This window comes from Rutilus rutilus (assembly GCF_951802725.1).
Source record: "Rutilus rutilus genome assembly, chromosome: 13".
Lineage (NCBI taxonomy): Eukaryota > Metazoa > Chordata > Actinopteri > Cypriniformes > Leuciscidae > Rutilus > Rutilus rutilus.
In genome coordinates this window covers 3,616,091-3,626,346 of record NC_140218.1, presented here as the reverse complement: position 1 = coordinate 3,626,346, position 10,256 = coordinate 3,616,091, and the positions used below count along the sequence as shown (strand labels likewise).

At 37.1% G+C, this 10,256-nt stretch overlaps 1 protein-coding gene across 1 annotated transcript in view; it reads left to right on the top strand.

Moving 5' to 3' along the window:
• Window positions 1-1,914, top strand: part of LOC311302519 (uncharacterized protein) — a 1,110,603-nt gene extending 1,108,689 nt beyond the window's left edge. Inside the window, exon 25 of the mRNA XM_084428464.1 lies at window positions 848-1,914. Coding sequence (XP_084284590.1) covers window positions 848-866 — 19 coding nt within the window. The 3' untranslated portion in view covers window positions 867-1,914. The remainder of the gene's footprint in view (window positions 1-847) is intronic.
• The last annotated feature ends 8,342 nt before the right edge of the window (window positions 1,915-10,256 follow it).

Sequence of the window (10,256 nt, the reverse complement as noted above, 5' to 3'; positions counted from 1 at the left end):
TCATCTTCTTGAAGACGATATTTCACACACACACACACACACACACACACACACACACACACACACACACACACACACACACACACACACTGCCTGAAACGCTGACGACAGCAGAATTGTTCTTTCTGGCTCTTTGAAAACATGAATAAATCCTGCGGTGATCGACCCGGTGTAATAATTCATAATATATTTGTAGCATTTGTTCCATCTGGAATAGTTTTATTAAGAAATATAAAATAGCTCTCAGTACCACAGAATCATGACGAACATCAGAGCGTGAGATCGCTATATCACACAGAGGAAATCTGACATTCTGTGTTTTTATTTATCTTGAGTTTTATTTCTTTAATATTTAATTACTTTTAAATTCATTTTATAACACTTTATTAAAACTGTAGTTTTAAAATAGTAATGTTCAAAGTATTATTTCCCGCGATTTTAATAACTAATTCCTGTGTAAATGCATTTATGTTCTCGGCGTCAGAGAAGCAATAAACATTCTGTGTAAATGCACATTTTGTGATTTTATGCCGCTTCAGATTTGGTTTGTGTGTAAAGACGCCTTATGTGTGTGATAATCTGAGATCTGGGTTGTTATGAACTGATATTAAATGTGTAGTGAGTGTAATGGTCATTTCTGCTGGTTCTGGATCAGCTGTCCGGTGTGTGAAAGTGACCTTTCATGTGCTTTTGATTTTGTAAAGTGACTTTGAGCATCAGATAGAAGCGATATGATCATGCTTGAGAATGAATTAATATAGATTATCTAGTTAGTTTTCTTATGAAAAGATGTGACAGATGTAATATCTCATACTGCATATGTGACTGTGTGTGTGTTTTATTTTAGGTATAGATTGACAGTGTGATCTTGTGCTGATCATCTGATGGTGAATAAGGATCCACTACAGAGACTCAGTCAACAGAATCAACAGAGACTGAAGATACAGTGACTTCACTGTTAGAAATGAAGACTTCATGTAGATCTCAGCGATCCTCTGACAGACCTGATGAGGCGGCAGTGAAACACCTTTTATTTCACAGCAAATTACAGTTTCTCATTCATAGATTAATCATTTTATGTGTATAAACGCACAGTAACTCAAAAAGCTCTGAGTTTTGTCACAGAGTAAATAAAGAGCCTGAATATCTCTGTGTTTGTGTCGTACCAGCAGAGGGAGACAAAGACTGATGAAATATTCATTTTTCATAATTATGAGAAGAAACAGTTCAAGCTCACTTTTGGAAAACAATGGAAGCTCAAGTTTATACATCATGTTTTTAATAATGGTTGCATTACATGTGTATTAATGTATTAAAGGGGTCATATGATGTGTTTTCATGTTTTCTTTTTCTTTAGTGTGTTATGTAGATGTTTTTGCATGTATAAGATCTACAAACTTACAAAGCTCAAAGTCTCCTACAAAAGATTTTGGTGCTCGAGCCCCTTTTTCAAAATGAATCAGAAGTGCCCCTCTCAAACAAATATCAATGATAATATTGTGGTCAATAAAACAAAATGCATTCGATTATAATTAACATGACAATGTGAACAAAACTAACGACAATTTATTATTTTTTCCGAAGTGTTAACAACTTAGTGTTAACTAATAATTGTTATAAACTGGTACTACCAACAAAATATGAGTGCATTCCTGGAGCTGGGCGTCGTTACACTCCATCCTCATGATCGCTTTCTGCAGGACTTTTACAGGCTTTCCTCAACTCACTGAAGTGACGTCGGTGTCCGGGTTAGCGCTAGCATGAGCCGTCAGGCAAGTGTTATTTAAATAAACTCCTGATGTACTTACAAACTTTCCAATGCCTCGTTTTATGAGTACAGAACCTATTTGTTTTACTGTAGAAGTTTGGTGCCATTCTGGGCATTATTAGTGGGGTAATTTACGAGATTCATCATTGGATCCATTAGCGCCTGCACTAAACCATCCGGCTGATGTCTCTAAATAAGCTCTAACTGTAATAATGTTCGACCGAGGGGGAAAAGGCTTCTGGGGGTGTTTGGCTCGAGGTCATGGTGCAAAGGACCCTAGGTTAATTTTACTCAGAACCATCCCTTTAACCCTCTGGGTTTCTTCTGGGACCTTTTAACCCGCAAATGACTTTTGCTGAATTTTAAAAAAATGTTCTCTTTGTCCAAATGGCATGAAACTTTGTACGACTCTCAACCCTTTATAGATCTACACATTTTTATTTTATGTTAGCGTGAAAAAAATAGTCACACTCATTGTCTTTGGGGTCTCCAGTGACCCAGACAATAACATTTGTACAACACAACTTTGTAACAGAATAATAGTTTTTTTTATTAACAAGTGTAAATTTGCTCTGTTTATTAATGGTTTTAGTCCACATTTATGCAGTTTTGGAGGATTTATGATATATTTAAAAAAAAAAGTTTTTTTCTTTTTTTAAAAAACAGGTTTTTATACAAAAACAGCTTTTTATGTAAAATTCACTTTATAAAAGACCCAAATTTCTAAATTTTGTTTAGTGGCTAAAATTATCATTTTTTACTTTTAAAACTACATTTTCCAAAATATGGGCAAAAATGTTACACTAAACCATGTACACTTATCCATGTTATCCCTATAAATTAAATTTAGAAATGTGGGTCTTTTATAAAGTGAATTTTACTTAAAAACCTGTTTTTGTATAAAAACCTATTAAAAAAAAACTTTTTAAAATGTATATAACTTTAAAATATAGCATAAATACTGCACAAATGTAGAGTAAAAACAGAGTAAAATTACATTTGTAAAAAAAAAAAAAAAACTATTATTCTGTTTTAAAATTGCATGTTATATTCTGGGGTCCCTGGAGACCCAAATACAACGAGTGTCGGCCCAAATGAAGATAATCAGAGGGTTAAGGGATACAATTATTGACTACAGGGGAACTTTAAAGGGATAGTTCACTTTGAAATTAAATTTTGGTATGTTTTAGCTTACCTCAAGGGCATCCAAGATGTAGGTGTCTTTTTTTCCGCAGTAGTTTCAATTTTGATATTTTTAGGTCAAACCGTTCTTGTCTGTCAGTCCTATAATGCAGGTCTGTGGTCACTGTCTCAAAGAGCAAGCACAGAGTCCAAATTAAACAATTCCCCATCGTAAGTACACATTGATGGACGAAACGAGCGGTTTGTGTGAGAAGATGAACAGTATTTATATCGTTTTTTAACTCTTGTACGTCCAAGTGAGCAGACGGAAGAACGGATGGTGGAGATGTGGCAACAGTATGAGTGCCTATTTAATGTCTCCTCAAAAGAGAACCACAACCGGAGCGACAAAGAGAAGAGCTGGGGAGAGATCGCTTCAGATTTGAACGTACCGGGTGAGTGTAAAAAGTTGCTAGCGCACTAGCTAATGTAAACATTAGATCTAGGTCAATGATCATCTGCTACATTCAGGTCTAACAAAAGATGAATTGCCTGAATTGCGAGATCTCGCTACCGCTAGCGTCACCTTTGCGGAGACATTATTCTATTGGTGGAAAAATCTTTGGTCATACCCATTTTCTAGAACATCTTTGGTCACATGATTCAATGCACCTGCAGTGTTGTCATACCATCCATCATTTTTAATTGACGTTTTTAGTACCATCTTATCAGTTACCCATACACATCTTCTCTCTGAGCTTGTTAGGTACTCTTTCATCCTCACAGACCACTTGACCCAATTTGACCTGATGTATCCTGATTTAACCTGGGTTCTGACTGAGACACAGAAATACAGACTTTTTACATGAGGCAAAGGAAAATCTCCAACACATCCCCCCTTTGGGACTTATTCAAGTCCCACCTACATGTTTATCCCAGAATGTATCTTCATGCGCAAGCCTCCTTCCGTTATCTATCAATCATGGCCAAAAATAGACCATCCGTCTTTCTTATCAATAGGCTTTTGTCACAAAGGTACACTCTGGAGGAATAGTGAGACCAAACATCTCCGCCCCCCTTTGACTAGAGCGGAGTAAAAGATCTCACCTTCCTTTTCTATTATCATTCTTGAGGGAGAGATGAGCATCTGTTATCCAGTTTTAATAAACTTTTCTTGTACAGACTTGAGGGTAGAGTTGTCCCACGGTGCCAGAGGAACTGCACAGGCGCTTCCGGTGGCCTGGAGTGCTGTCTGGGTTGCTCCATCGTTGCCAGAGGTGCCCTGGTCCTGCTTAGAGCGCTATCTGGTGTTGGAGCAGACAGCGGGTTTTTAAACCACCAGTTGAGTCTGCCCTTGCTGGTCCGGCAATCGGTGACCGTGCTTGTAATTAATTCCTCTCTTCCCCCGTGAAAACATTTTCCAGTTGCCTAAGGCATTTACTTCACATGTATTTCATAAAGAGAACTCACTAAAGTGATTAAAAAGTGATAAAAAGTAATAAAAACATTCTTATCTTTGCCCTTTATCTGGTTGCATTACCTCGTACCACGGGCAATGACCTGCTTTAAACCTTGTATCGTCCCCTCTCATTCAAATATTCATATTTTGTGAACAATTAGTGTGATTATATAAAATATACTCAGTAGGATTATATGTAAAAATATATGTAAGAATATACTCTGGAAGGAGCCCTTGTTTCAAAACAAAACAAAAACAAAAAATAAAAATAACCCCTCTAACTAACTCCCTACTCTACCCATTTTCTAATGATCTACCTAATTTTACCCCAAAAATAAAATACACACTGGGGCTACCTCCCTCTCTATCAAAAACAGTGTCAAATTGTGAAAATCAATAATCAGAAAATAAAAGTAACAAGGCACTCTCTCCTTTACTCCTGTACTGTTCACAGGAAGTCATCCAACTCGTCCAGACCTGGCCCAATAGGGTACACAGGTCAGGTACACTTGAGTTTGTGCACCCGGTGTCAATTCCCGAATGTTTGACCGACACATTAATCATCTGTTTGGCAGCTGCGCTGGCTATCATAGATCTGAGGAAAGGCACAACACAACAGAACAGCAAAAGGAAAACAACAACAGCAAAATAACAACTACTGTGGCTGTTATTATTCCTATTTTAGTAAGTCATTTATGCTATGATCCAGATATATAACTAGTTCCCAATATGCTTATCTCCTATTTTTCGTGACTTCAGTGACCCTTACTATTCAGTTTCTTCAATGCCTCTGTGAATGGTTCATCAGGAGCTGTATTATTTGGAACATAAGTAAAACAGTTAGCTTCAAATATTATACAACACATCCTTTCTCCGCGAATAACCAATTTAATGTCGGTCTGTTTTGCCATATCATGTCGCTTATGAGTTCCCAACTGTTCTCCCAAGGCTCTCAATGTGCCTTCAGTGCGTTAATGAACTTCTGTTGATTGCAATAAATGTAATTCATCCATTCTTCATTTTATCAAGTTATGCATACAAATATACTCAAAGCCTGATTTTCTTCATGCTTAAAGTTATGCTTAAACTCAATTGGCATTCCCCATGGTTGACAAATCAAATATATACACACCTTTTCTGACATTGTTTTGAACACAAATATTGAATTTGGCTATCTATCAATCTTCTATCAAAATCATCTATCATCAACTGTTTTTTTTTTTGCTTGTTATTTTTTTTTTTTCTCTGAACTCACTTCCCCCCTTTGTGCGATGGTCAAAACCACGCACATCTGAAATTAAAATAGTAAAAAGGGTTGCTAGTGTAATTATTTATCCTTTAATACCTCATTTGTCCAATAGTCTGAAGTTGAGGGTTTAGCTTATGCCTTCTTGACTTATGATATAGACTTAATTTTATATTCAATTATCTATCCTAAATTTCAAGGTGCGAATACAACCAATTCTAAATTGGTAACACAACTCTGATGACAAAAGCTACTGAATGCACGCATTGTGGCATTCCCCATGACAGTGTCTAAATATTTTGAATAACACAGTTGGCCGATATCAGCTGCCATTTGATTGTGTTAAACACCGCTGTCATATACCCCAAATTTTTCAATATCTAATAGATAACATTTTCTGGTAGGTCTAGACCTGCTGTCATTTGAAAGAAACATTATCAATTTCTCTTATCTGATTTGTCATTCATCTGTTAATTTAATTTCTCTTCATAATCTTATATTCTGTTGCTTATGAGATGCTCTTTTAAATGATTGGAGATTTCAGCATAAACTCGAATTCATGACTGACAATATTAACATCGTGCAATCCCTGGTAATGACAGCATTTGTGATATCACATGTTTGTAATTGGTGTAATTACTATTTTTATTTCTAAACCTAAAAATTAACTATTGACCAAGATGGAGTGACCAGCACCACAGCTCTATCATCCACATTTTTTGTTGTCGAACATATTATGTCCTCTCTTTTTTTTTCCTGATATAGAGCTCAGTATCACTCAAGCCTATATCAGCTCTTTATTGAAAGCAGAGCCCAAAAACTCTCTGTTCAATGGACAACATCATTAATTATCTAATTATGCATTTACCCCTAGTTGGTTAATGCAGTAGTCCCTGCTAAGTCTGCTAAGTCCAGCGTCAGTTGACACTTCCCCTACCCCCCTTTTTTTTTTTTTTTTTTTAATAAATAATGCTTACAGCTGGACTAATGTCGATTGAAAGAAAGCAAATAGAGAGTGTCAGCTTCACAGAATATAGAGAACTGCTGTTGGACCAGTGAATAATCAAAATACAATTAATATGGCCAATCAATGAAATTTGAAGCGATCTCTGTAGTGATCATTGAAAACGCATCACCTGTGCCCACTCAGTAAAGGATTAAGCCCTTCTGCTTGGACCAGCGGATCAGTTGAACTGGTTGGGCTGCTGTCTGAGTGTTTCCCTCCTCATCCGATGCATTTGATCTGTCAGTCTTTGCTGGCATTCAAGGGTCTGGTGTCATGTTGGGACATAGTGGTTTGACTATGGATGCTGTTGTCTCTCTGCCTCTCCTCAGTCTGGCTTTTTGCCAAGCCACAGAGGAGGCAATTTTGCATGATGGCAGGATGTTTTTCTTGGTTGTCTCTGTATCAACACAGTCTTTGTCCATTCCAACCCCTCAGAAGTTTCAGCTTCCTCTTTCAGGGGGGATGAAGGCCCACCAACCAAACGCCTCTTCTTTTCTATGCAGCCGTGTCCTTATGTTTCTTGCTCTCACTTGTTGCACAGTCCAGTTGCTGTTGTTTATGTTGAGGCAGCCGTCCCAAAAGCTGTCTGGTGTCATCTGGAAATTGAACACTCAGAGATCCGTGTTAATCAGATTCATCCTTTATAAATTCTTCAACCATCTCTTTCAATTGTCCCTTAATTTCAGAAGTCTCATCTGGTTGATAACAGCAGTTTCCCCATGCAATTTTAATAAAGCAAGTTCTTCTTTGCAGAATGCAGAAAATAGCAGCCTTTCTGTCTAAGTTGCCTTATTTTCAGTCACATATATAGTATTTTTATCACTCGTTATATCGATCACTACTCTCTCAAGCATTTTAGGATTAAACCAATGAGCCTCATTACTGTGAAATGTGTATAATACAGTATGGCTGTTAAAAATGTCTGTTTAGCTTGGTCACCCAATCCTGCTCAACACAATGCACAAGTTATTTTAAGTAACACAATCCAAAGATCTCAAAATTTCTGCAATGGCTCAAATTTAAAACTGTCTCAGGGACAACAAGATGCAAACATCATAGGCTACGTCTTTATATAACAGATCAGTCATACCCACATCTAGCATGTCTCTCTATATATACATATTTTATCTCTAAATGTCAGATATTTCTATTAACCTTTTATCAATTATTTGATTTTCCCCTGGGAACTACACAAACCACTTATACTAAGGAGAAAATTCCAGTGTTTTTGATGGCCACCAGTTTGCGCAATCCTCCATATCAATCCCTGTTAGGCCTGCTTATTAATTTAATTCCCCCATAGACTGGTCAACTAACATTTAAGCAATTTGTATATTTTTTTTCAGGGTAATTTCTTATAAGGTATTTTTATTGGTGTTTTCTTGGTATTTGCGAAATTAGTCTTCTTTTAATTCTGACCGGATTAGGAGATTTCACCAATCTTACTTGATCTCTTAGTAAACTGGGTTTGAATACCTTCTTTTTTTTTTTTTTTTTTTTACAAATGTTCCAGTGTCTCTGCACATAGCCACATCTAATGTTCCCTCAGCTGGTCATTTTGTTTTTAGGCTTCATTCCCCATTTTTGGAGGGTTGTCCTATAGTATCTCTGCAAAATTAATATTTTGATCTTGGTATCTCTACAGGTGTTGATGCCATTATAATCTTAATTATTATCAGTGTGTTTCACTCCTTTTTAGTATATCTTAGTAACCCCAGCTTGCATCTATTCTTCAGTGAGATGGTCAGACATTTATTAAGATATCTGATTAGTCTTTCTCAGGTATCTTAAAAATGCAGTTCCTCTATTACAGGTCCACTGGTGGGGATAACAGTTACAAATAAAATCTCTCAAAGTGTGTGTTGGAAATGGTTACTCACTTTCTGGTTTATAAGCTAGTCAGAACTAGGAAAGGTGAACTCTTTCTCTCTGTCTCCCTCCTTTCCTTCCTCACACACACAGCATACACACATGCAGTCTCACTTTCTTCTTGCAGCCCCTCCTCTCTCTGTCAGAGGCAGCCCCTCCTTTCTGCCTCTCTTTCTCATATCACAGTCACCATTTACTTTTGCTATATGAGAGAGAAACAAGTGTTCTTTCATAATTTTAGTTTCTCTTTCTAAATGAATATCGTTCTTTTTCAAACGGTCCTAATCTGTGCATTTGACACGCACACAAACACACTTTTACTCATTATTTTTTCTTGTAACAAAGAAGAGACAAAGCCGAATTATTTTTCAGGATATAGGCTGTTTTTCTCCGGCCGGATCACAGCTCTTGCAGTCAGAAGAATGGCCAAATAGACGACAAAGCCAATTTTTGGAATCCTTGTGTAGTTACACTTTCTGCCCTATATAGATAAGTAAGAGATGAGGTCAATTTCACTTCATGGCCTCCCTACATGGTGATTGAAATGTCTAATTCCTCTTTCACGAGTTCACACTTACAAATAAGTTAGATAAAATAAATGGTATGCATATTTGGCGTGCTGTCTGGGGAGAGGGCTCCGAGCTCGGATATTGGGCCCGAACCCAGAGTACTCCCCCCGTATTGCTGGTTAGGAAGTAACAAGGCGAGTGTGAGGAGACGGGGTGGTGGAAGGATGCTGAAAAACTGTCGAGGAACATTGGTGAGTCAAATGAGTATAGGTCACTCATGCTGATTGGATAGACATGTCGATTACTGACTGTTGACAGCTGGTTGGAATGATGTGATGATTGGATCAATTATTTGAACGTGCTCCTCCCGAACTTTGTTAATAAAACATCATTTAGTGCAGGTGTCCAATTTTAATGGTTCAAATAAATCAAATCAAATTTTTTCTTTATTTTTTGTTTAAGATTTTTCTCCCCGTTTCCTCTATTTGTCCATCGTTGCGACATTCTTAGTTGTTACTGACTGCTCTTTTTTGACAACTTTTTCATGAATATCTACCCACATATGACTGGTATGGTTGGGGTTGCTTCTCAAAACTAGTTTTTCCAGTGTCTAATTTTCTACCAGTGCTGGTCTGATTTCTCCTCTCTGTCCAACTTTAACGATTGTGTCACTTTCCCACTGTACTTGTCTTAGACATGAGCTCACTACCATATGCATGTTCCTCAGAATTGTGGCTCCTCCCAAACCCCGAGGCCAAGTGTACCACACATCTCTTTTCAGGTATGGGACATACAATGGATTCAGTTTTATTTTTGATTTGATCAGCAATGATTCCAAAAGGGTAGTTTTGGGAAGGTCAAATCTGTTCAAGTGTGGTCTTAAGACTTCAAAGGTTATCTGTCTTTTGATCGCTTTAACCCAATCCACTAAGGGCCACTCTTCCTCAAGTTGACTCAGATTTGTGATTTTTGTCAATTTTTGTAAGAATTCATTTTTCTTTTGAATCGTCAATTCTTGTCTCTGTCCTTCATCATCTATGAATTCTTTTTCTAACCAAAAATGATTTTTGATGCCTCTGGTTTGTCTTAATGCCTGTTTAAAGTCATTTTCTTCTTTTCTTTCTCTTGATTCCCTCCTTTCTTCTTCCTCATAATGGTCTCGTGCCCTGGTCAACATGTGTTTTCTTCTTCAAGCTTCAAAGAATATAATCAGTTGTTTTATTGCTGTCACGTTTCTCCCTCCCTACTTCTTTATCTCAATCCAAATATACTTAGTT